The sequence below is a fragment of the Podarcis melisellensis genome (genome assembly GCF_964234715.1).
Source record: "Podarcis melisellensis genome assembly, chromosome: 1".
NCBI classification, from domain to species: Eukaryota; Metazoa; Chordata; class Lepidosauria; order Squamata; family Lacertidae; genus Podarcis; species Podarcis melisellensis.
Genome location: NC_138528.1, coordinates 17108199 through 17134371, shown reverse-complemented (window position 1 = coordinate 17134371; position 26173 = coordinate 17108199). Strand labels below are relative to the sequence as shown.

At 43.4% G+C, this 26173-nt stretch overlaps 1 protein-coding gene across 1 annotated transcript in view; it reads left to right on the top strand.

Annotated features, from left to right (window-relative positions):
• Positions 1 to 1694: 1694 nt before the first annotated feature.
• EML1 (EMAP like 1) overlaps positions 1695 to 26173 on the top strand; it is a 128797-nt gene continuing 104318 nt past the window's right edge. The window contains exon 1 of the mRNA XM_081910324.1: positions 1695 to 1907. Within this exon, the coding sequence (XP_081766450.1) occupies positions 1877 to 1907 (31 nt within the window). The 5' untranslated portion in view covers positions 1695 to 1876. The remainder of the gene's footprint in view (positions 1908 to 26173) is intronic.

Below are 26173 nucleotides of genomic sequence, written 5' to 3'. Positions count from 1 at the left end.
GAAGTTGTGGACTCTCCTTCCTTGGAGGTTTTTAAGCAGAGGTTGGATAGCCACGTGTCATGGATGCTTTCGCTGAGATTCCTTCATTGCAGGGGGTTGGATGAGATTATAATAATAATAATTTATTATTTATACCCCGCCCATCTGGCTGGGTTTCCCCAGCCACTCTGGGCGGCTTCCAACAGAATATTAAAATAACAACAATCTATTAAACATTGTTGTTATTTTAATATTGCCTTCAGATGTCTTCTAAAAGTCTGGTAGTTGTTTTTCTCTTTGACATCTGATGGGAGGGCATTCCACAGGGTGGGTGCCACCACCAAGAAGGCCTGGTTCCCTGTAACCTCACTTCTCACAGTGAGGGAACCGCCAGAAGGCCCTCAGCACTGGACCTCAGTGTCCGGGCTGAACGATGGGGGTTGAGACGCTCCTTCAGGTATACAGTGGTACCTTCAGGTTACATACGCTTCAGGTTACAGACTCCGCTAACCCAGAAATAGTGCTTCAGGTTAAGAACTTTGCTTCAGGATGAGAACAAAAATTGTGCTCTGGCAGCGCGGTGGCAGCAGGAGGCCCCATTAGCTAAAGTGGTGCTTCAGGTTAAGGACAGTTTCAGGTTAAGTACGGACCTCCGGAACGAATTAAGTACTTAACCTGAGGTACCACTGTACTGGGCCGAGGCCGTTTAGGGCTTTAAAGGTCAGCACCAACACTTTGACACTTGGGGTCCCTTACAACACTATGACTCTATGATTCTTTGAAAGTTATGTCCACACATATTGAGACCTGTTTACCCCTTGCAGTGAAGGGTTTTGGAACGATATCCTATGTCTGACGGGTCTTCTGCCATAAAGATGCCGCAATGACAATTTACTCATGAGTAGCGCGCTGACCTGGATGGCTTATCTGGACTGTTTGACAGTGTGTCTTCCACTGTCCCTGCCACTTTGGAAGGTTCAATGTGGATCTCATTTTCAGCTGCAAGGTGGAGCTGGTAGCCTGAAGTTGACTCTTCTCCGTCACTTCATGTCACCAGTAGACGGCATGCTTCTCTGCACCACATTTAACTAGCTTAAGGGATCTGATGCCGCAAAATTCAGTGGTGATCACTGGCTTAGATGACTTTAAAGGGAAATCAAACTAATTCATGGAGCACTTGTTGCTGTATTTTTTTTAGCCAGGATAGCTAAATGGAACCTACATATTCAGAGGCAGAGTATTTCTGAATACTAGTTACTGGAGTTGGAGTTTGGCAATTGCCTCCATGTTCTGCTTGTATGCTTCCCAAAAATAATCTGCCTGGCCCTTAGCTGACAAGGTTTTCCCACACCTATGAACACTGAAGTGGTGGGGGGGGGGAGGAGAGAGACCTGCTTTCAGTTTCTCTCAAGTACATGAATATTAGTCACATGTTATGCAACAAGGAATGCCCTGGAAACAAGACCCCGTTACAAGCTTCTCCGCATCATAATTATTTCAGTGGGCATTTGAGCCTGGATTCCCAGCGTAGTTCTTAAAAGCCTTTTTCATAAATATTCCATGGCCTTTTCGAGCCTGTAATGTGCCACAGTGACATTAAAGAGGAAGCTGTTCGAAGGGGAGGGATGTCAACAAATTTATCCACCAATAGCGTGCTCTTTTGGCACAAAAGCACATTCTTATCTTCACATCCCATAATGAGAAGGCAGAGCCAGAACTGGTTGCTGTGTAAACTCCTTGGGTACAGTTGAGAAGAAGAGAGAGAGAGAAAGAACTATTTCTCTTTAGCTAACATTTCTTCTGCTTGCCCTGACGGAGGAACGAGTTCTGCATTGGTGCTATTATTTTTCCCTGCGGTTTTTTCCCCTGAGAAGCATTAAAGGAAACTTCTTTTCACATGATGTCAGACTGCGAAGGGATAGCTGTGGGTAAGTGCCAGAATTATATTTACCACACTGTCCTGAAGTCTAGTTCACAGCCTCGGCTTTCAAAGGAGGCGGATGAGAAAAGCAGAACAATTCTAAGCCAAATGTTCAGCCCTGTCAGTTCAGGCACAGCAAGGCTGCAAACAGTCAGAGTCTGATTTTAGTCTGATTTTCCCCTCCAAAACCAGCCAGGTTCTTGCGTAGCTGTTGTTGGGACATTTGCTGCAGAGGTTATGTGGGGTTTTAAAAATGTTTTTCTTTGCTTGAAGCTTTGAATAATAGATCTACTAAGGTTCTTATCTGACGTATTTTTAAAAATCTAACTTCGTGCTTCTGGGGGAGGAATGCTATTAATAATTATATATGTATGAAAGGATATTGGGTGACAAACTGGTGAGAGCATGCAAAGTGACTAATTCAGTCAAAATGGCAGTGTCCAAATCTGTCCTTTAGAGCACTTGGAGAGGAATGTCTGGGAATGGGACCAGAAATAAGCATCCTCTTATAACTTACTTGTGTCACTTCCTAACTGCAAAAGGGCGACAGAAACGGAGGTGGGAAGCAATAAATATTAATCCAATGTTGGGGCAGGAGACATAACTTCACTTCAGTTTCAAAACAAGCATAGCAAAGCTAAGCCCATTCCCTTGCCGCACTCCAGATCCAACAGTACAAGTTTTTATCCTTTCCCACGTAGCATAGTTTAAAGCCATCGCGGAACCGTTTTGTTTTGTGAACATGTCATGGAGCAATGCCCACTTTCGGAATACCAATTTGGGAGGCTAAGGAAGAGCGACTTTTCCCAGGCCACCCAATTTCCTCCATGGCTTAGCAGAGATTTGAACCGAGACCTGCCAAACACTTTGGTCCCCTGCACCATGAATATCCTCCAACATTTCTCTGATGAAATTAGGGATGTCTCATTCCATAATGATCATTTTACTTTTTATACCCCACACATCTCACTGGGTTGCCCCGGCCGCTCTGGGCAGCTTCCAACATATGTAAAAATATAATAAAACATTTAAAAAACCTTCCCTATACAGGATTGCCTTCAGAAGGCTTGGGGGTCAAATAACCCCATACCCTCCAACATGTCTCCAATGAAAATAGGGATGTTGTAAGCAAAAGCAGGACATCTATGTCCCCTTCACAATCCTCAGCCACGGCTGAAGAGGGCTAGTTCTGAATGAACTGAAAGCAGAGTTCTCACAGCTAGTAACTACAGAGGTTTCAAAAACTACAACTTGTGCTTAAGGCAAGTGGTGTTGGGGCTTGTTTTTTGATTTTGTAGGTAAATTGACCAAACAGTTTGATTTGCTTGTTTTTATGACTGTGTGCCTTAATATGGTATCTTGTCCACTGTTCTGCAAATGTAAACAAGATGATCAAGAGCTCTGCAAGATGATCAAGAGCTCTCTTTGCAAATAAATGTGTGGCTGCAGAAACTGACTTAATGTGAGAACAAGTTATTCTGTGCTCTGAATGTGTATTTCTGTATTGTAGAATCCACCTGGTTTCGTCTTATATGTATGGTGTCAGCAATCCTTTGCATTAGGAAGGAAGGGCGGAGAGGGGTATTTTTGCTTGCCTTATCAAAAGGCATGCTGTGCTGCTAGTAACCAGAGCAGGTTACTTGGCCAGCAGAACAGGCCTCGGTTTTAGAATCTGGAAACGTGTTTGCTTGCTAAGCATAGTGAGTCATATCAAGGAAGTGGGAGAGGACAGGGACACGCGATTCAGATGACAGAGACAATATTTAATGCACACCTAATATGAATGAATCTACAGTGATGGCTGTTCATTAAGTTATATTCCCCCGTTACAAAAGAAAATGGCTTTGAATGTAATTTCTTGCAGACAGAATGTCATATGACTGTTTTACTGCAGCATCGCAATCTGGTTTAACCACTGACTATTCAGTTGATGCCAATCACATCTTGCTTCCTGGGGCCAATATCTTTGAGTGGGCCAATTTTCATCACGGTCAAAGGGTTAAATATTCTCTCCCTGTGTGCCACAGGTGCGAATCCCACCCACCATCCCCACACAGTGGCTATTTAAAATTTCAAAGTAAGTGTGTCAACTGTTTTCACGTTAATTACCGTTAATATCAAGTTTGCCTGTCAGTATGGTACCTTATTTTACGGCTTCTAATTTCTATGCAAGGCCACAATACGTATTTTGTCTAACTGTTCTCTGTTTCCCCATGGAAGGAGAGGCAAGCTTGCTCCATGTTTATTGGAAATATCCTAAGATAGTGACATACTGGAAACGACAAAGGTTTGACCTAGGTAATATATATGAGGGGTTAAAAATTACTGCTACTGTTTTCTTTTTCTTTCTTTCTTTCTTTCTTTCTTTCTTTTAAACAACCATATTTTCTCATGTATAACAGATCCCCATGTATAAGATGACCCCTATTTTTTTGGACCACAACAAAAAAATTGGGGAGATTGCCCAGAGTTGTTGAGCTTTTTTGGGGGGGGTCACTGCATTGCCACAATTTTTTGCAAATTATTTCTAAGGAAAAAATAAAAATATTGTCTTATACACAGAAGATTTCTAAATGTTGATCTAACAGCAGATAGACGCACAATCTATGACTGAGTGACTGTGAAAGGTTTCGGATATGGTTTACATGGTGAAGAGTAACAGCAACAAACCACAGCTGATCATTACATGCATGAGTTGCAGCTAGCCGCAGGGCCATGTGTTTCCCCTTCCCCTTCCCCTTTCCTTTGTACTTGGAGGGAGGAAATCAGTAGCTTCCATTTACAATCTGAAACAAACCACAGAAAATGGTAAACTGTGGCTTGTGCGAACCATTGCTCACAAACCAGGATATTAATCCAAAATAAACACAGTAAAATCTGGAGGAGCAGAGTGCCGATATTTAAAGCATTCATATGTCACTGTGTGAGATGTACTAGTTCCTTGGAGCAAATGGGAGTTCGGGCTTTCTGTAGATTGGCGTTTGCTCCGATTCAGCAGTAAAGAGCAGATTTTCACAGGGAAAGCAATGTGTGGGGGGCTGCTGTGAGTGCTGGAAGGAAGACTGCTCCTTGCTGCAAGACCCATTTTCACGTGGCCTAGGGAGCAGGGCCCACACTCGCATTGAACAACCAAAAGAGGCTCTGGGAGGCCAGAGGGACGTTGCTGGAACAACTCCTGTGTTGGGAGTTGCTAAAATGTTTCAAAATGTTTTAAACAGTTTTAATTTTGGTTTCTCCGTTTTGCTTTTGTTGAGTTGGAGTTGGTTAAATGTTTAGCTTGGGTTGGCATTTCTTTTAATTTGGGTATAATTGTAAATTGTTTGTTGTTGGTGTTGTTAGTTTCTATTGACTTATTAGTTTATTTATAGTCTGTATAAGATACTTTGTTTTTTAATGTTTGATGTTTTATTATTATTATTTTATAAGCTGTAAGCCACCCAGAGTGCCAGGGGAAACCCAGCCAGATGGGCTGGATATAAATGATAAAATTATGATTATGATTATACACCAGTGTGGTGTAGTGGTTAAGAGCGGTAGTCTCGTAATCTGAGGAACCGGGTTCGCGTCTCCGCTCCTCCACATGCGGCTGCTGGGTGACCTTGGGCCAGTCACACTTCTTTGAAGTCTCTCAGCCCCACTCACCTCACAGAGTGTTTGTTGTGGGGGAGGAAGGGAAAGGAGAATGTTAGCCGCTTTGAGACTCCTGAAGGGGAGTGAAAGGCGGGATATCAAATCCAAACTCTTCTTCTTATTATTATTTGTTTTTCTTGGGGCAGACCTGGGCCTAGAAAGCGAGGGCAAAAAGGTATGGATAAGCCTGTAGAATAAGTAGACACCATCATTTCTGTGCTGTGTGCTGCCTACACAAGTATGCAGTCTGGGAACAGCTGCATAATTGTTCTTGCTAGATTGGGTAGGAGGGAAATGAAGGCAGGATAGGGGGAGTTCTTCTGCCTATGACCTCCTCTTGAGTTACAGTAGCTAGATGTAAATTGGCCAATATTTCTTTCCCACAAGAAGCCTTAATTATACACAGCTCTTCAGATCTTAGCAGGCAACTTCACCAGTTTGAAAATGCTGGGCTTGTCCTCCTTCCTTTGAATGGAAAATTAAATGTGTTGGGGGATGAGATGACAAGAGCAGAAAATAAAGGGGGCAGAGAAGTGCATGCTGGGACTTAAAAAAACAAGCGCCAGGGGGAGGCATATAATTATCATTAAATGCAATGCAAAAATTGTACCTAAATAATTTTAAAAACACATAAACAAAGTCACCAAATGCAAATCAGGAAACCAGTCGTGTTAAATAGAGGGAATCCATGTGCTCAAAATGAATACTCTTAGCCAGTGCTTTTTTTTTCCTAAAAAAATGTTTAGGGGTACTGATTGATTGATTGATTGATTGATTGATTGTATTTCTATGCCCCTTTTCATTCAAATGAATCTCAAAGCGGCTTACAACCAATAAATAACCATAACATAATAAAACATAATAGCACATCGTGAATACAGCATACATTGTATACAATAATTAACAGATTATCAATAAAACAGTTGCAGTAAAAAAATCATTTAGAAAAACTTAAGAAAACAGCAACTAAAAATAAGCTAAACCTCACAGTTACAGCAAGTCACATGATTAACAAATCAATGAGGCATATAGAATCTATATAATATTAAAAACATTAACAAAATAGCAGCTAAAAATATAAGCCAAGCACTAAGTTCATTCACACAATCTCTGCACCCCCATGACTCATACTCTCTCCCCTTTAAAACAAAATAAAACTATACAGCAAATCAACAAGACAATAAATTGAAATAATAAGAATTACATTTATACTAAAACTAAACTAATCCCCAGCCCTAACAAATGTCCATCCCGCCCACAACAGCGCACAAAACAAGAAAAACATTTAAAACACCATAGATCAGGGGTCCCCCTTCATGGATCACTGCCTTGCCGTGGCGAAGGGGCTTGAAGAACTCAGAGAAGCTATGAACTATGCCGAGCAGGGCACCCAAGATGAACAGGTCATAGTGGAGAGTTTTGACCAAACGTGATCCACCTGGAGGAGGAACCGGCAAGCCACTCCAGTATCCCTGCCAAGAAAACTCCATGGACAAAGACAACAGGCATATAAAAGTTATGACGCTGGAAGATGAGCCCCTCAGGTCGGAAGGCGTCCAACATGCTACTGGGGAAGAGCGGAGGGCAAGTACAAGTAGATCCAGAGCTGATGAAGCGGCTGGGCCAAAGCCGAAAGGACGCTCAGTTGCGGATATGCCTGGAAGCGAAAGGAAAGTCCAATGCTGTAAAGAAAAATATTGCATAGGAACCTGGAATGTAAGAACCATGAACCTGGGTAAGTTGGAGGTGGTCAAAAATGAGATGGCAAGAATAAATATTGACATCCTGGGCATCAGTGAACTAAAATGGACGGGAATGGGTGAATTCAGTTCGGATGACCATCATATCTACTACTGTGGGCAAGAAACCCGTAAAAGAAATGGAGTGGCCCTCATAGTCAACAAAAGAGTGGCGAAGGCTGTACTGGGATGCAATCTCAAAAATGATAGAATGATCTCGATACGAATCCAAGGCAGACCTTTTAACATCACAGTAATCCAAGTTTATGCACCAACTACTGGTGCTGAAGAAACTGAAATTGACCAATTCTATGAAGACTTACAACACCTTATAGAAGTGACACCAAAGAAGGATGTTCTTCTCATCATAGGGGATTGGAATGCTAAAGTAGGGAGTCAAGAGATAAAAGGAACAACTGGCAAGTTTGGCCTTGGAGATCAAAACGAAGCAGGGCAAAGGCTAATAGAGTTCTGTCAAGAGAACAAGCTGGTCATCACAAACACGCTTTTCCAACAACACAAGAGACGACTCTACACATGGACATCACCAGATGGGCAGCATCGAAATCAGATTGATTATATTCTCTGCAGCCAAAGATGGAGAAGCTCTATACAGTCAGCAAAAACAAGACCTGGAGCTGACTGTGGCTCAGATCATCAGCTTCTTATAGCAAAATTCAAGCTTAAACTGAAGAAAGTAGGAAAAACCACTGGGCCGGTAAGATACAATCTAAGTCAAATCCCTTATGAATACACAGTGGAAGTGAGGAACAGGTTTAAGGATTTAGATTTGGTGGACAGAGTGCCTGAAGAACTATGGATGGAGGCTCGTAACATTATACAGGAGGCAGCAACGAAAACCATCCCAATGAAAAGGAAATGCAAGAAAGCAAAGTGGCTGTCCAATGAGGCCTTACAAATAGCGGGGGAGAGAAGGCAAGCAAAATGTGAGGGAGATGGTGAAAGATACAGGAAATTGAATGCAGATTTCCAAAGAATTGCAAGGAGAGACAAGAAGACCTTCTTAAACGAGCAATGCAAAGAAATAGAGGAAAGCAATAGAATGGGAAGAACCAGAGATCTGTTCAAGAAAATTGGAGATATGAAAGGAACATTTCGTACAAAGATTTCCATAATAAAGGACAAAAGTGGAAAGGACCTAACAGAAGCAGAAGACATCAAGAAGAGGTGGCAAGAATACACAGAGGAATTATACCAGAAAGAAATGGATGTCCCGTATACCCCAGGTAGGGTGGTTGCTGACCTTGAGCCAGACATCCTGGAGAGTGAAGTCAAATGGGCCTTAGAAAGCACTGCAAATAACAAGGCCAGTGGAAGTGACGGTATTCCAGCTGAACTATTTAAAATTTTAAAAGATGATGCTGTTAAGGTGCTACACTCAATATGCCAGCAAGTTTGGAAAACTCAGCAGTGGCCAGAAGATTGGAGAAGATCAGTCTACATCCCAATCCCAAAGAAGGGCAGTGCCAAAGAATGCTCCAACTACCGCACAACTGCACTCATTTCACACGCTGGCAAGGTTATGCTTAAAATTCTACAAGGAAGGCTCAAGCAGTATGTGGACCGAGAACTCCCAGAAGTGCAAGCTGGATTTAGAAGAGGCAGAGGAACCAGAGACCAAATTGCAAACATGCGCTGGATTATGGAGAAAGCTAGAGAGTTCCAGAAAGACATCTACTTCTGCTTCATTGACTATGCAAAAGCCTTTGACTGTGTCGACCACGGCAAACTATGGCAAGTTCTTAAAGAAATGGGAGTGCCAGATCACCTCATCTGTCTCCTGAGAAATCTCTATGTGGGACAAGAAGCTACAGTTAGAACTGGATATGGAACAACTGATTGGTTCAAAATTGGGAAAGGAGTACGACAAGGCTGTATTTTGTCTCCCTGCTTATTTAACTTATATGCAGAATTCATCATGCGAAAGGCCGGGCTGGATGAATCCCTAGCCGGAATTAAGATTGCCGGAAGAAATATCAACAACCTCAGATATGCAGATGACACAACCTTGATGGCAGAAAGTGAGGAGGAAATAAAGAACCTTTTAATGAGGGTGAAAGAGGAGAGCGCAAAATATGGTCTGAAGCTCAACATCAAAAAAACGAAGATCATGGCCACTGGTCCCATCACCTCCTGGCAAATAGAAGGGGAAGAAATGGAGGTAGTGAGAGATTTTACTTTCTTGGGCTCAATGATCACTGCAGATGGTGACAGCAGCCACGAAATTAAAAGACGCCTGCTTCTTGGGAGAAGGGCAATGACAGGCCTAGACAGCATCTTGAGAAGTAGAGACATCACCTTGCCAACAAAGGTTCGTATAGTTAAAGCTATGGTTTTCCCAGTAGTGATGTATGGAAGTGAGAGCTGGACCATAAAGAAGGCTGATCGCCGAAGAATTGATGCTTTTGAATTATGGTGCTGGAGGAGACTCTTGAGAGTCCCATGGACTGCAAGAAGATCAAACCTCTCCATACTGAAGGAAATCAACCCTGAGTGCTCACTGGAAGGACAGATTGTGAAGCTGAGGCTCCAGTACTTTGGCCACCTCATGAGAAGAGAAGACTCCCTGGAGAAGACCCTGATGTTGGGAAAGATGGAGGGCACAAGGAGAAGGGGGCGACAGAGGACGAGATGGTTGGATAGTGTTTTCGAGGCTACCAGCATGAGTTTGACCAAACTGCGGGAGGCAGTAGAGGACAGAGGTGTCTGGCGTTCTCTGGTCCATGGGGTCACGAAGAGTCGGACACGACTAAACAACAACAAAGATCAGGGGTCAGCAAACGTTTTCAGCAGGGAGCCGGTCCACTGTCCCTCAGACCTTAGGGGGGGCGGGAGTATATTTTTTGGGGGGAAATGATGCAAGAGCCCTACAAGCCCCACTGGTTGCTTACCTGTGTCTTGCTAGCGGCAGGGGCTGGGGGCGGTGGAGGGACGATGAAGGGGCTCCGGAGAGGGGCTGCTTAAAATGGCGGCCGCTTGAGTGCTGCTGCTGGCACCAACAAAGCCCAGCCCCCTTCCTCCTCTAGGCAGGGCGGGGAGAAGCCAGGAGGAGGGAGGGAGGAGGCGCTGCCTGCACCGCCGTGTGAGGGAGAGGGAAAGAATGTGCGTGCTTGCAATCCACGCGGCAATTACCACAGGCAGGATCCAGAAGGCAATTGGGCCTGATCCGGCTGATGGGCCTTAGTTTGCCAACCCATGCCATAGATTACCAAGTATTTTAAACATTTAAAAACATTTTTGACGTGTTCAGCGTAAGTGTGGGCCCCACCCCCTAGGCCAGGTGGCAATAGGCCTTGAAGCAGGGAACAGCTTTCCCTCCACCTTGACCAGCTGTCCGTCTTCATTCAGCTGCTGCTTATGAATGTCAGGTTGCTGGAACATCGTCAATCTGCCATTGAATTCTGAAAGAATCTGTGGCTGCCAACCTGGCTATTATTTCTGAGACCTGGCTGGATGAAGCTGAGAATCTTGAATCCACCCAGCTGGCTCCAGTCAGGTGTTTAGCTTTGAACCAGCCTATGGAGGAAATCAGGCCTGTGCAGAAAAGATGTAGCATATAGTATTTTCTCCCCTGATCTCATGGAGCCATGATTCTCTCTGGTAGGTGGTGTTTTGGAAGAAGTGCCTCCTCTGGTTTCTGAAGGAGGATCTTCAGGGTCCAAGCTGTCCTTCAAATCTACTTGTTCATCGCTGAGAAGCTCTTCCAAATCACAACTCTGCTGCTTGAGGGTCAATATTCACTACTGGCTGTTCTTTATTTTTTTTGGCCCTATCAGCATAGTGAAGGGTATTCAAAGTATCTTCGAAGTTCGAAGCTGCTGGGCTCACACATGCAAACATCAAGGTGTGGTTATTGCCTCCCAAGGAATCTTGCAAAAGGCATGTTAACCTGCAGCCCCTATCATTGCCCTTATTGATTTCCTCCTCAAGAGCGCTGATGACATTCCCCAGGCATAGGAATGCTTCCTTGATGCTAATCCCTTCCCGCAGTCCTACTGCTTTGGTCTTGCTTTGCCTTTCTGAACCAGCAAGGTCTACGAAGTGCAGCTTGGAATGCAAAATGGTGTTTACTACTCCTCATTTTCTGCTCAATGGTCACGGTGAAGATGGTGTGGGAGCGTGATGACAGGGTGTTCATGGCCGTGGCAGCCACCGTTCGGGAGTTGTAACCCCTGCTCCGGGCGCTGGGTGATTTCTTTAGCGGGCTTCACCACATACTCAGTTAGCCCCACAACCTTAATAAATAAAATAATAATAATAATAATAATAATAATAATAATAATAATAATAATATATTATTTATACCCCACCCATCTAGCTGGATTTCCCCAGCTACTCTCATCATCATCATCATCATTTTATTTGTATTCCGCCTTTCCACAGTTAAAACAATGCTCAAGGCAGCTTACAATATGAAAAGATTTACATAATTACAAACATAGCAAAGTAGTCATAAAAATAAATAAAACACATCAAAAACGACATAACCAAACCGAACAATTTCCACATAAAAATAAAGATACAAAATCAGCAACAGCAGATTAAAATCAGATTAAAAAATTAAAATAAAGATTAAAATCAGCAACAGCAGCAACTCCCAGTAAAACCTTTCCCAAAATACCCCAGTCCTTCTGGGCAGCAGCAGCTATTAAGATCCTGTCAGGCCTCACCCTAGGCCAGTCTTCCTCATCCTTGGCCCTCCAGATGTTTTGAGACTACAATTCCCATCATCCCTGACCACTGGTCCTGCTAGCTAGGGATCATGGGAGTTGTAAGCCAAAAACATCTGGAGGGCCGAGGTTGGGGAAGCCTGCCCTAGGCCAGGTGGAGAGAGGCAGGAGCGGGGCCCTCAGGCACTCAAGCAGGCGAGTCTTCCTGGGTGGCAGCAGCAGTCCTTATGAGGCCCATCAGGCCCTGCCCTTGGCCAGGTGGAGAGAGGCAGGATGTCTCCCCTGGGATCTTCATGGATGCTGACTAAAGTTGTCTTCTTTTGTGTTGGTGCCAAGAGGTCTAAGATGAGATGACCCTGGCCTCTTCCTTTGACATTTTATAATGTTATATTCAATTACTCCTTCAGGTACTCTCATTTTCCTACTCATATTGAAATACTGTCACTCAACGAGGCCAAACTTAGTTTCACAAAATGTTTAGGCGTATGCATCCCCCCAGAAAAAACGCTCTGCTCTTATCCATACAGCAGGCTTCACCAACCCGGTACTTTCTGGGTGTTTGGGAACTATAACTCCCACCACCCCCAGCCAGCATGCCAAGGCTGCCAGAGAAAGAGAAAATACAGCCGTACTTGGGTTTTTGAACAGCTTTGTTCTCGAACGTTTTGGCTCCTGAACGTCGCAAACCCAGAAGCGACTGTTCCGGTTTGTGAAATATTTTTGGGAGCCGAACGTCCGATGGGGCTTCCACAGCTTCTGATTGGCTGCAGGAGCAATTGGGGAGGTGCCTGTATTATTAACTCTTGTTGCTTTACTCATGAAAGTGACCCAAACTGACTTACAACAGAAACACTAAAACCAAACACAACAAACATATCCTCTACCAATAGGTGCTCTATCAACGATCTGCAACAAGCCTTGAATATTACAAGGGACTGAAACTATCCAGGGTCTGTGATCTTCCCGAGTTTCAAAAATGGCACACAACTGCACACTCTGGCAGTTTCACAGGCAGGCAACTTAAAGAAAGCAGGGCAAGCGTAATGTGATCGTAGCTGCGTAAAGCGACCAGACAAAAACATGCTGCAGTGCTCTGAATCAGCTGTGAGCGAGAGGGAAGTGCTGTGCTACTGGGCATATCTCAGATGTCCTCATTACCTCGATGAGGCACTGTGACAAGGTCAACCCACAGCAGACATGGATGCAGCTTGGTCATTTAGCCCCAAGTCACTGACTCCAGTAATGAAAGTAGATTATATGGCTTTTTGAACTGCCCTAGAGTTGTACCAGTACTCTGAGCTGAGTGAGGCATGCGGATGAGAAGTTTGGCCGGCGATGCATTGTGTTTCCCCTGCATTCTATATGTATCCTGATTTTGGGATCATTTCCCCCAGCTGGTTTCCAATTGGTGATCCCACCCAGGGGGTCTGTGGCACATACCCATCAACTGTCCAGGAAATCCCCATTCCGGGAGCCATGTGCTCAAAACACATGAGATCATGGCAGGATGTGTGTGTTGCATGAGATCGCGGCACCCAAAAATGTGTGGTTTGGGGCACCATGGTTTTGTACAGGTCACATGACTCTCGCAGGTTCACATTTGGGCAAGCCATTTCCCTTCATATAAATGCATTGTTGTATGCCGTTTCCCCTAATATGTTTATTTATTTATTTCATAACATTCATACACCGCTTGATTTATATTTTTAAAAAACACCACCACCACCTCAAAGCGGTTAACAAAAAAAGATAAAACAACAAAATCAAGAAAAAATTACAGCCCTACTTTAAAACAGAGAAAACTTAGAACACTAAAACAGATTGAAATCGCCTCAGCTTTTATATACACATGTTAACGTGTGGTTTTTTTGTACACATTCTTTGACTGGAGTTCACTGCACTGCAAAATGCAGCAAAACACGCCTTTTGCAGGACGGCTGCATTTCGATTCGCTTATTGTTTCAGAAAATGCGAATTATGCAGCTTCTCCTTTAAATGCAAACTGAACTGAGTATCTTCCCCATCCGTATCTGTGGGTAAAGAGAGCTCTAAAGTCCATTTCCCAAGAGACACCTGTACCAACAGATTTTAAGTGCAAAAGACATTTCCGTCTCTTTGAGAGGACTGGGGTTTGCTTTGGCTTCTTTCCACAGTAGCAATTATATCGACATACTTGCACTATCCATTAGCAGAAAGTACATGGATGTTCCGCCATCCCTACATGTAGATAAAAGCAAAACACTTCAATTATCTAAGTGCTTTCCCTAGTGTGTATTATTTCCCTTTTGTAAAGCAGTGGCACTCAGTCCCTATAGGGGCTTAGCTGATTTTGACGCGTTCAGCATTTTGATTAGAAAACGTGCTCCCAGTGTAATCACCCCGATTCTTACTTACAGTCCCTTTGACTCCGGAATAAATCTGTGAAGTTGAGCAAGGGATCTTCCTTCCTGTCCTTCTCAAACCACCTGGTGCCCTAAAGATGCTGGAGACTACAGCTCCCATCAACTACTGGGAATGATGGGAGTTGTGGTTTGAAGGGCACCATGCTGGCACTAGGCATGCTTATGGAAATCAGTCTTTGGGAATGTTGTTGTGAACTGAGCTAAGCTGCAGCCACACACACACCATACATTCTTTGGGGGGAGCTGTGACTGTTTAAGGTGGTATCAGGGGGATTTGAACACTCACAGCTTCCCCAAAGAATTCTGGGAGTTGTAGTTCTTCAGAGACCCTGATTCCCCTCACAGAGCTGCACTTTCCAGAGTCGTTTCTTCCTAGGGAACTCTGACAATTGCAGCTCCATACCCTTCAAGCGTCCCTATTTTTCCCGGGACATAGGGGCCTCCTAACAACTCTCTCTGCCCTTTTAACAAACTACAGCTCCCAGGATTCTTTGGTGGAAGCCATGACTGTTTAAAGCAGAATCATAGCGCTTTAAATGCAGGGTATGAATGTGGCCTGCATTTCTCAGACTAAAGTGCGGATCAAAACTCAATGTGCAGATTTGAATTTTTTAATTTATTTTTTTATTAAAGATTTTCTTGATTTACAAAAGTGTGTGCAATGTCTCTCTCTCGTATTGCGCCCCCCCCCCCATGTAACATTTTTACAAATCAGTTTCATTTGTTGAGACATTAGGAAGAAAAGGGGGAAGGGGGGGAGATGGGGGTGGGGGTGGGGTCATGTGGCGATGTTTCTATTTTACTTACTGTATATAGGGTTTGGTGTCAGCGTTGTTTGTGCAGTTTCTTTGCTGTTCGCTTGTGTTCCTTTGCTGGTGAGAAAGGTTGGGGTTGGCCTAGGGTGTGGTTATTCATTTGTGGTTGGCTGTGGTGGTCATTGTTTTCATGTGTGAGTGGGGTGGGTGGGTGTTTTGGATAAGGTTAGCTGGAACTTTTTATTTTGAGATGAAATTGTATTTAAAAAACACATAATTGTGGATTTTTTTTTAAAAAAGAATGCAGATCATTGCAGAAATGAGATTGAATGACATATGGGAAAGTGGCACGTACTGAAGTAAATCATTGTTCATCTGTACACGACACACATAAAGAGCAAAGAAAATGAATGATGAAGAGAACCTTTGCGTGGCATGTTGCTGAATGCTTGTTTGTGAATGGTGCCTTTTTCTTTCTTTTTTGCTGTGGTATTGATGAATTCAGATATGACGAGATTAATATTGCTGGAGAGGGCCCTGCAGTTGAGCTATGGGAATGTCTCTACATTCATTTAATGGCCTTTTGCTGAGAAACTGAATAGCCTTTTCTAGCTCTGATGCAAGTAGGGCATAGATCTTAGGGCGGTTTACAACATAAAAACATAATAGAAAAAAAAACACAAAATACATAATAAGGGCACCTGATGTTTAGCCCTATATTAAGCAAGATTTAAATGATTTGCAAATTTAATAAACCAGAGCCACCACCTATTGTTAGAAGAAAAGGTTGTACAGTGGTACCTCTGGTTAAGTACTTAATTTGTTCTGGAGGTCTGTTCTTAACCTGAAACTGTTCTTAACCTGAAGCACCACTTTAGCTAATGGGGCCTCCTGCTGCCGCCGCGCCACCAAAGCACGATTTCTGTTCTCATCCTGAAGCAAAGTTCTTAACCTGAAGCACTATTTCTGGGTTAGTGAAGTCTGTAACCTGAAGCGTCTGTAACCTGAAGTGTATGTAACCTGAGGTACCACTGTATATAATGTTGACTTTTCATTTCTATTTTAGTAACACCACAGAGCCAAAATTATCTTAAAGAACTAGAAGGAGGTCTTTAATCTCACCTCTTACTGATTAAAATTTGCCATCATCAATAAGCAGTAGGTCCCGCTGAGCAGTTTTAGTTGATTAGTTGATTCCAAAGCTGTAGTTGATTTAATCTGCTCATCGAAGTGATTAACACTTGCACCCCACAATAGCTTCATGAAAATTATTCCAAGTCATACAAAGATCTTTTATCACAAGTCAAGGGACATGATACACCTAATTCTCATTTTCAAAAAAGGACTTTCGGAAATTCTTAGCTCTCACCATGTTCCAGAGATGTTATCCATTTATTCACAGCAACATTTCAAATATGCTCAGTCTGGTCTATAGAGGTGACCTCCGTCCTCATAGGTCAGTTCCTCTATGTGCTGCATATTAAACCATCATTTAGCACAGCAGGGGAGGAAGTGTGAAGAAACTGTTTGTGTCAGCCTCCTAGGTTTAAAACAAAACTACAGGTTCTATATCTTGCACCAACCCCACCACTAGTAAGTACCTGTATTACAGATGATTCATTGGATCCCAGTTTGACTATCATAAGTGAGGTGGCAGGATAACAGCTGAATACTATTAAAAGCATAGATCAGGCTTTCCCAAACCTCTGAGCTCATTGACCCTCTAATGAGCTTATCAAGCTATCATCAACCCCACCCAACCCAATTCTTGGGAATGTGAGTCAACAAACATCAATGTATAATCAACATTTCTCAAGCAACAATCCTTGGAGGTTTTCCAAAAGGCAGCTTGTTTTGATATCTTTGCATCTTTGGAAGAGAGAAAGAGGAGTGTTAGCATTATTCTTTGGCATAGTAGGAAGTAATTGTTCTAAAAAAGCAAGATGCGCCCTTTATTTCCGAGGCACGTAGTTCTCAGTTGAATTTTTTGTGTGATGCCTTATAAGCTTCTTTCCCTTCACCTGGCCCTTTTAAAAAACTCTCTTTTGACCCCTAGGTCTTTATTCATCTCCTGCACAGTCCCATCTACCCCACAGGGGAGGGGCAATATCAACCGCTTTGGCAAACAGATGTTTAATATATACTAAATCACTTCCTTCCCTTGCCACACCTCAGCTAATCCTGTGAATCAAAGGCAGTCCAAAGCGGTGCGTTAAATTAGCAGGAATTTGATGTGACAACAACCCCCTAGGGAGCAGGCCTGAAGATGATGAAAAGCAGGTAAGAGTCCCTGGCAAAGGAATGTGGATGTGTAGGAATAACATTATCCAAATGGGCTCACAAGCGATGCAAGAGAGTGGTCCTGCCCCGCGATCCATGGACGTTGCAAGTAACAATAGATCACAAAGCGCCTGGATTCGTGGAATGCAACCTACATCTGCGGCAGGAGGCCATTAGAGTAAAGTAAAGAAAAGAAAAGAAAAAGATAGACGCCTCCTCCCTATAAGTAAAACATTTCCATGTTTCAGCCTGATTGAAGATTTTCAAGCCCTGGGTGCTCAAAGAGATAATGCTGCGGGAACGCTCTCTCTTAAAGGGGGGAATCTTCACTCTGTCTGAGATCTTACGTTAGAACAAGGGAGCTTTTTGTCAGACCGAGATCTGAGCCGAGCTACTTGATAAATTAAATTACCCTGTCCTGAGAATGGAGAGGGAATATGGGGCTAGAATCTGCTGGAGCATTTTGCCATAGAAGACTGAGATGGTATGCTTTGAACCGGCTCTGCTCTACATTGGTTAAGTCAGATCCAGGCGAACGTGTTAGTCCTCTGAAATCACACCCAGAGGGGTGGTAAAAAGAGTATTAAACCAGCATTCATTGGGATCATACTGTGTATAATGTTTCTAGTAAAGGTAAAGGGACGCCTGACCGTTTGGTCCAGTCGTGGATGACTCTGGGGTTGTGGCGCTCATCTCGCTTTATTGGCCAAGGGAGGCGGTGTATAGCTACCGGGTCATGTGGCCAGCATGACTAAGCCGCTTCTGGCGAACCAGAGCAGCGCAGAAAAACGCTGTTTACCTTCCCACCGGAGCGGTACCTATTTATCTACTTGCACTTTGACGTGCTTTCGAACTGCTAGGTTGGCAGGAGCAGGGACCGAGCAACGGGAGCTCACCCCGTCGCAGGGATTCGAACCGCCAACCTTCTGATCGGCATTCCCTCCCACCCCATCCTCCTACCTTTGATATTTGTTGAGTACCCTGCCTGAGGAAGAGTTCTGCGTAACTCAGAACCTTGCACGCCACATTGTGTCTTTCGCCCTGGGATCACTAGATATAAGATGGGACAGAAAATAAATAAATAACAGGCTCTGAGCCAAGATTGGTCTGAATAGAGATATTGTTCTACTCTTCTTGTGAATTCTGCCTCATCTCCGTGGGTGTTTCTGCTGACTCTTGCTGTTAAATAGGTTGGGCGTTTGCTCTGGGCAAGTGGAGTAGGAGAGGATGGTAGGAGGAACGATCACATGAGACCTTTTGGCTGCATTGCCGCTGAGTTTAGGAGACACAACTGCAGTTGCATTTGATGGTCTTATGTAAAACATACAGTCAAACCTTGGTTCCCAAACACCTGCGTTTTGGAACGCTTTGGCTCCCGAATGCCGAAAACCCAGAAGTAAGTGTTCTGATTTTTGAACGTTTTTCAGAAGTCGAACGTCAGACATAGCTTCCACTTGAGTGCAGGAAGCTCCTGCAACCAATCAGAAGCCGCGCCTCGGTTGTCGGAACATTCCGGAACGAGCTTTCAGAACAATACATTTTGACTATTAATGTAAAAATGTGGCTATGGACCCTTCAGCAATGAAGGAGGGTGCCCGTGTAAAGAGAGCTGTTGCAAGAATAATCTTAAAATAAACCTGGTTAGCAAGTGGGAAGGACAGGGTAGGAATCTTTTTAATGAATGTGGCAATTTATTTAATGAATGAATTTATTTAATGAATTACTTGTGATCATGGGTGAAATCCAACGATGTCCATCCACCTGTGAAATAGACTCTGTTGGCAGTAACAGATTCCCCCAGCATCCCCAAGTTTGCCCCAGGGGATAGGAGAACAACCAGAGTCTATCCGCCTGAACCCCTCAAGGAACTGAAGCTACCACTCCCGATTGCAAGTACAATACAGGCAACCGCAATGCCTCCAGGACCATTTCTCCTCATATAAACCGTCCTGGACTCTGTGTTCATCTTCTGAGGCCCTTCTTTGTGTGCCTCCTCCTTGAGCGGTCCAGAGGGTGGCAACATAAGAACAGGGCCTTTTCTGCAGTGGCTCGCTGTTTGTGAAATGCTCTCCCCAGGGAGGTTCGCCAGGCACCTTCTTAATATACCTTTAGACACCAGGAGAAAATGTCCCTCTTTAACTAGGCCTTTGGCTGATTAATATTCTACAGCCTTTGTATTTTATTCTGTGAACTCTTTTCTTCTTTCTCCTCTTACAGTCATACCTCGGGTTGAATACGCTACGAGTTGAGCATGTTACTTCCGGGTTTTGCCGCTTGCGCATGCGCAGACGCTCAGAATGACATCACGCGCATGCGCAGAAGCGGTGAAAAGCGACGCACGTGTGCACAGACATGCCGCCGCTAATTACGTTTACCTCTAGATGCGAACGGGGCTCCGGAACGGATCCTGTTCGTATCTAGAGGTACCACTGTAATTTTAGCATTAATGGATTATGGCCAGAAATAGTTTTTATTAAGGTGATTTCAGTTAAAAGAAATAAAGTGATATGGGGCGGGGGTGGGGGGAGAAGGAAAAGTGAGAGGAAGAAAAACAACAAAGATACATATAAAAATGAAAATATACCTAAAAAAGCAATATATGACATTCCCATACATTCTTTTATAAACTGGTATAGTGTTATTGTCCTAGCGCTTATATAAATGCTAATGGCCTACTACATTTTGTATAAACTCATTCCAAATGTTATCGTATTTTCCAAACAGAATTTGCGCCTGTAAGCATTGATGTCATATTGTCAGTCCATTGATTGAAGGCTTATCGTATCTTTAATTTTCCAATTCCTCAACATCAAATCTCTTGGCCACCATTAGCACATGGAAAATCCATTTCCATTGTCCCGTTGATAATTTCCATACTGCAGATATATACAGTTCAATAAAATATTTTCCGCTGAAAGATTTAACCTTTTCTGCACAGTCATAGTTACACAGTCCAGCACTTTCTCCCCAAACCTGTTAAGTAAAGAACTCTGTACAAACATGTGTTTCAGAGAGGCATTGTCCTTGCCACATCTCCAACACTGAGCTATCTTAGGTAACCCTTAGCTAATCCTGCCTCCACTCCATGGCTGTTTCTGCTGACTCATTTGCTATTAAATAAGTTGGACACATGTTTCCTGAATTTACAGCGGTTTGTCCATGCTTTAAACACATCATTATACATATCCATCCACTCCTATTTCATTTCAGCTTATCTCCAGAGAAGCCTGCCTCAAATTCGCATAGATTTGAGTCTAAACAGGACCCTGTCTGAGTACGAATGTTTGCTTCTTCTTCTTTTTAAAAGGGAATCTTTTTGAGTTACCAACATCAGAACTAATCCATCATGGGCAGTGGCCCATAATAATGAATAGAGGCAAGATCAGTACATCTGTCAATTTCAAGGGTTCCCCAAGTAAGCTCTTTTTGCTATTAATAGCAGACCAGCAAATACATTTGTGCTCATATAGCTTTAACAATCAGGTTTGGAATATGATCTTCGGAAATATACAACAGTATATATTGGCACTATTTAATAACCCCACGGGGTACTTATTTATTTATTTCATTCACTTTTCAGAAAGTGCCCCAAAGTGAGCTCACAATGAAAAACATCAACAATAGATACATATATAAAAACAATTTAAAGTCCAATACAGATGAAGGGTTGCATAAAAAAATCTCCAATTTAATTGGCGTATTGGAAAAGGAAGAACTTAAGATAGGCACCAAAACAATAATAGAGATGGTGCCAGTTTGATTTGTAATGGAAGGGAGTTCCAGTGGGTTTGTGCCACCATACTAAAGGCCCAATTCCTAAATTGAACAGAATGGACTTCCTGGTATGACGCTGTTTTCAGGAAGCCCTCTTCTGCAGTATGCAGTGATTGGCTACAAACCCGACAACTGTCCAGGAAAAAACAGGGCATCCCACTTTTTCCTGTGAGAGCATGGCAGCCATTTTGGACAGCTTGCTCTCACACAATTTTGGATTGAGATCTCACCCCAGAAAAACATTTCCCCTCCAGATCCATGATCTTCACACTGTGCCCTAAAATGTGCATTTTTTGGGTGCTGTTCCTGAAAAGGCACTTTTTCTAGGTCTGCGATCTTGCGTGCGTCATGTGACTCGCATGGGATTGTAGACCTGGAAGATGACATCCTGGATTTGGGCCGTGAAATATACTCAGAGTCGAGTGTGAATTTCATGCTCTTTATTCAGCTCATAGTAGCAATGAATGAAACTTTCCCCAAAACGTCTAGCAATATATACATGATTTACACAATGGGTCCTGTGTGATTGGCTAATTCCAGGCTGCTCCCGTAGGCTAATCAGGTTGTAGATTCACCTCCTCCAGAAGCCTGAATGGCTGCTCCTTTAGGCCAATCAGGTTGCTGATTCACTTCATCCAGGAGCCTGATTGGCTGCTCCTGCAGGCCAATCAGGTCGCTGATTCACTTCCATCTGGAGCTGGATTGGGTGGCTCCTGCGGACCAATCAGACTTCTGCATTCTGGATCCTATTGTTCTAGGATTCAGCTCAGTACATAACAGGTCGCCATTGTGTTGGACGGTATGTGGTTAGGTATATCAGGAGCAAGATGATATTTAGAGGGCCCATTGATCAGATACATCATGGTGGGTCATGGCTCTTTATATCTCTCCATAGCTGGTACTTGTGTGCTTTATTCGGCCACTAGATGTCTCTGCATGTTACATGGAGCATCAAATCGGGGTAAGGTGAGATCTCTGATGAACGATGGAGATCTAGATATGTGGCAAACAGCTGAATGCTTGTCCTTCATACAGTTGTTGCGTTTCAGCAAGCAATATTTCGTTTCTCAGTTGCACGGGCATTCCGCATAGCAGTCTGTCAATTTATACCGAAGATGAGCCATTACTCATGGCTCATCCTCGTCTCTTTATGGTTTTTTAGCACATCAAGCCATAACGTTCTGTAATGCAATACAAGTTATGAATGGACAAAACGTACAGTGGTATGTCTTTGTACACAGAAGCTTAATAGTAATGCTGCTGATTGTGGAAGCCAGACTGAGCTGTCTGAAGATTCATGTGGAGTGAGCAGGAAAAAAATAGCTTTGAGCTGTGAGTGAATACGATAGGAAATATTTCTACTCATTATAGTCTTTCTCGACTATTAACTCAGCTACTAAAAGAGCTCATGTTTCGCTAACTGTATATTCTAAACCTATAATCCCACCAAGGGATCTGGTGACAACTGAGAAAAAACAACACCAACGCCAAACCACAATTGTGAAATGAAAGTGGGTTCTTTATTTCACTAGTATATCCCAAGAGGGAAATAGAGTCCTCTAATTATGCTCAATTATTGTATTTAATTTTATGGGGAGGAGAACTCTCATTTGGTCTAATTTCCAAGCTCTGCCAGAGATGGGTTCAAAGGAACTTTATATCACCAGGAACTTTATATCAGAACAGGCTTCGTACAAAAATGACAAGGGAAACACTATAATAAGGGCACATTTGGAGCAACTTGCCTAAATAGAGAGGCAGAGAAGTAATGAAGCAGATTTCTGTCATGTTTGAACTCAGTTCCTTCTCTGTGGAAGGTTGTGTGCCCACTGCTCCTTTAAAGCACATTTGAAACACATTCTTTTCCACAAAGAATTGTGTCCCTGTATTTTAGCCCTCACAGAATTATAATTCCCAGCAATGCTTAACAAACTAGTGCTCAGAATTCTCCAAGCCTTCCTTTTAAGTGGTTTCTGTGAAATGAGAGTGGTATATTTTGTATATTTTTTTGTATATTTTTCACATTATTGTGGAATATCTGTTATCAGATACTAACAGCATCAGTGTGTCTATGTGCGTAATCTCCATAATCAGGACCAGCAAGAGATGGCAAGCATCAGGTCATCAGAGATGGCTGTGTCTCCAGTTTTGTGTTATGCCATGGTGCCCCACAGCAGCCATTTTGTGTAATACCACGCCCTCCCTCCCCGGGGCCACCATTTTATGACTGGCGGTGAAGTGTAGGTGGGTTCAGGCATGACCCAAGACCGAGATTCAGCTAATAAAAGGACTATTGGAACATCAGGAACAAGAATGACAAACAGGGGCACTTGGCTCAGTATATATAGCTTAAGCCAGCCCAGGCAAATCACATGCCGCCTGTGATAAGTCACCTTAATATTGCAATTAGCGAATCACAACACTGGCCCTAGCTCAGCAGGGATTGGCTGCCTGCCAGCAACTAACAATGTCATTGGAGGGTTTAAGAATTCTCTCAGTCTTTTGTGATGCAGGTGAAGTTCCTGAGCTCCAGAAGGCCTGAAGGCCTAGGACTGTGTTATGTAGTGAAGTTTCACCCTGGGCCAGCAGGGGGATACTGTAGATAGTTTTCACTCAGGTCCACGTCAGTTATTTTAGGCGGGAAACTCTGGGTTGTTGTTGCTACAATGTTGACAGCCGGCTGCCTATAAAAGCAGGCCGGCTGAGCTGTTTGCTGTTCAGTTCTGTCCAGCTTACAAGTAAAGAGCTGCTCTGGAGAAATCGCTGTGTCGTCTGCTATGTTCGCCCACAACTTAACAGACTGCATTGCATGCATACAACCAGGCTTTGGCCTACAATGCCTGCATACATAACAGGTGGACCCAGCACTCTCCCAAAATTCAAAATGTGCCCACTGGTCCGAAATGTTTGGTGACCCCAGTGCGGTTTGTACACTACCAAAGTAATTGCAAATGGTCTTGCTATTCCATAAGTTTCCACTTTACGGAGACATAGCCCAATACACAAAGTATCTGTGGTTTTCAAACCTGGCTCTCATTGGTACACTTTGGAGCCTTTGCTAAAAACAAAGTAGATCTGACAAGCTGGAAGCCAGTCCACCACTGATGTAGATGTCCAAAATAAAAACCCCATTCATATGTTACTAATGGTGGTGGTCTTCACATAATGAAAGAAATAGATTGCTGTCCTTTCTCTCTTCTCCACATGCACTTCAACAACATGTGAACTGGACTCTCAAATGTACAGAGAGCCCATTCATGTAATGTATCTCTCCCACCCCCCACCTTTTTGAGAATAAGACATCTCTTTAACAAATTGGGTATTTGCGCTGCCCAAGCATCAAAGGGAAGATGTTCTTTGAAGTGAAAGGCATGTTGCCTTAAGTCTCAGTGAACTGACTGTGCACTGTCCCATTAAACAGTAAACCACTTCAGGCGGTATTAGGATTGCCATACATCCAGAATTTCCCAGACATAGCCGGGATTCGGCCATCGGAAACTGTGTCCAGGCGGGAATCGCTGAGATGTCCAGGTTCAGGAGAATCCATACGTATGGCAAGCCACGTCGGAAGTGTTGATTTTGCCAAAAGCTCAACAACTTTTGTGTCGGATTTCCACCTTTCGAAATATGGCAACCTGAATATACATTTTGTTAAATTTAATTAATCCCAGCCTCCAGAACCCAACCGCCACCACCACCATGTATTCCCATGAGCTATGAGAAATCCTGCTTCAGGCCTGTATTGGGGCCATGCCAGAGATCTGTCTAGAAGGCTGTTAATAAGCCTGTCATTTTACTACCAGCACCTGAGTAGTTTCTCAGCCAGTAGCCAAGGTTTGGCAGAGAACAAAGAGAGGAGCGATGTGAGTGTGTGTCTCATTCTCCCCCATGCGGGACTCACTGCCTTGCCAAAGGCCACAAAACAATGGCTGATTTAGAGGTAAATGATGGCTGGGTGCAGTGCCTCCAAATAGCCATTTCCCTTGTAGAAATGCCAATCAACCACATCACATGGGAGGACCACTGCTCTGTTTCTCAACAGGACCGCATCACTTGTTCCTAACCTGGTCTCCAATTCATATGTATGCAACATTGCACATGCAAAGGAAGTGCTCTGCCTCTGATCTATGGCCTTTCCCTTTGCTTTAACATCTTGGCACCTACCAATGGGGTTCCGATATGGATCTTAACCCCCAACTTGCTGACTGCTCTTTTTAAAAATAATAATAATAATTGTATTTGTTTTTGCTTGTTCAATGCATTTTATTTTATTAGGCTTTCAAATTGTATTCGGCATCCACGGTTAATACAGTTAATACTTTTTTTTATCTTAAACAAATCCACTTCTAAAGCGTTTTGACAAGCAGAACTTTCAGAGAATTGTGAGGATGCCAAAGATTTCAGATAGAATGTCTGGGAATGGCAACCTTCAATTAAAAGTCTGTGTTGGAGAGACATGCCCTAAGATGGATATAACAGAGGGATGCAGATTCCTGGTCACTTTGAAATAGCTACTGACCTAAATTGAGTTAGGAATCAGTTTTTTTTGTTTTGTTTTTAAAGAAATCTCACCAGAATGAGTCATGAAAATTCATATTGGTTTTCGTAAGGATTTCAGTTGTATTGTGATATTATTCAGGACATGTCCCTTTGTATCCTGACAGCGTCCTTTTAATCCCCTCTTTATAAGCCTGTTACAAGCTTCTGAGTATTACCAGACTGATTACAATTAGGAACATAGGATACTGCCCTATACTAATAGCTCAGTATTGTCCACACTGACTGGGAGCAGCTGGCCAGGGTTTTAGACTGAGGTCTCTCCCAATCCTATCTAGAGGTTCCAAAGATTGAACCTTCTGCATGTGTGTGTGCACCTTCCTTTGCCCACTCCCAATTAACTTCCGTCTCCAGGACATTCCAGATAAACATCAGGAAGAACTTTCTGATGGTAAGAGCTGTTCAACAGTGGAACCGACTCCCTCAGGAGGTTGTGGACTCTCCT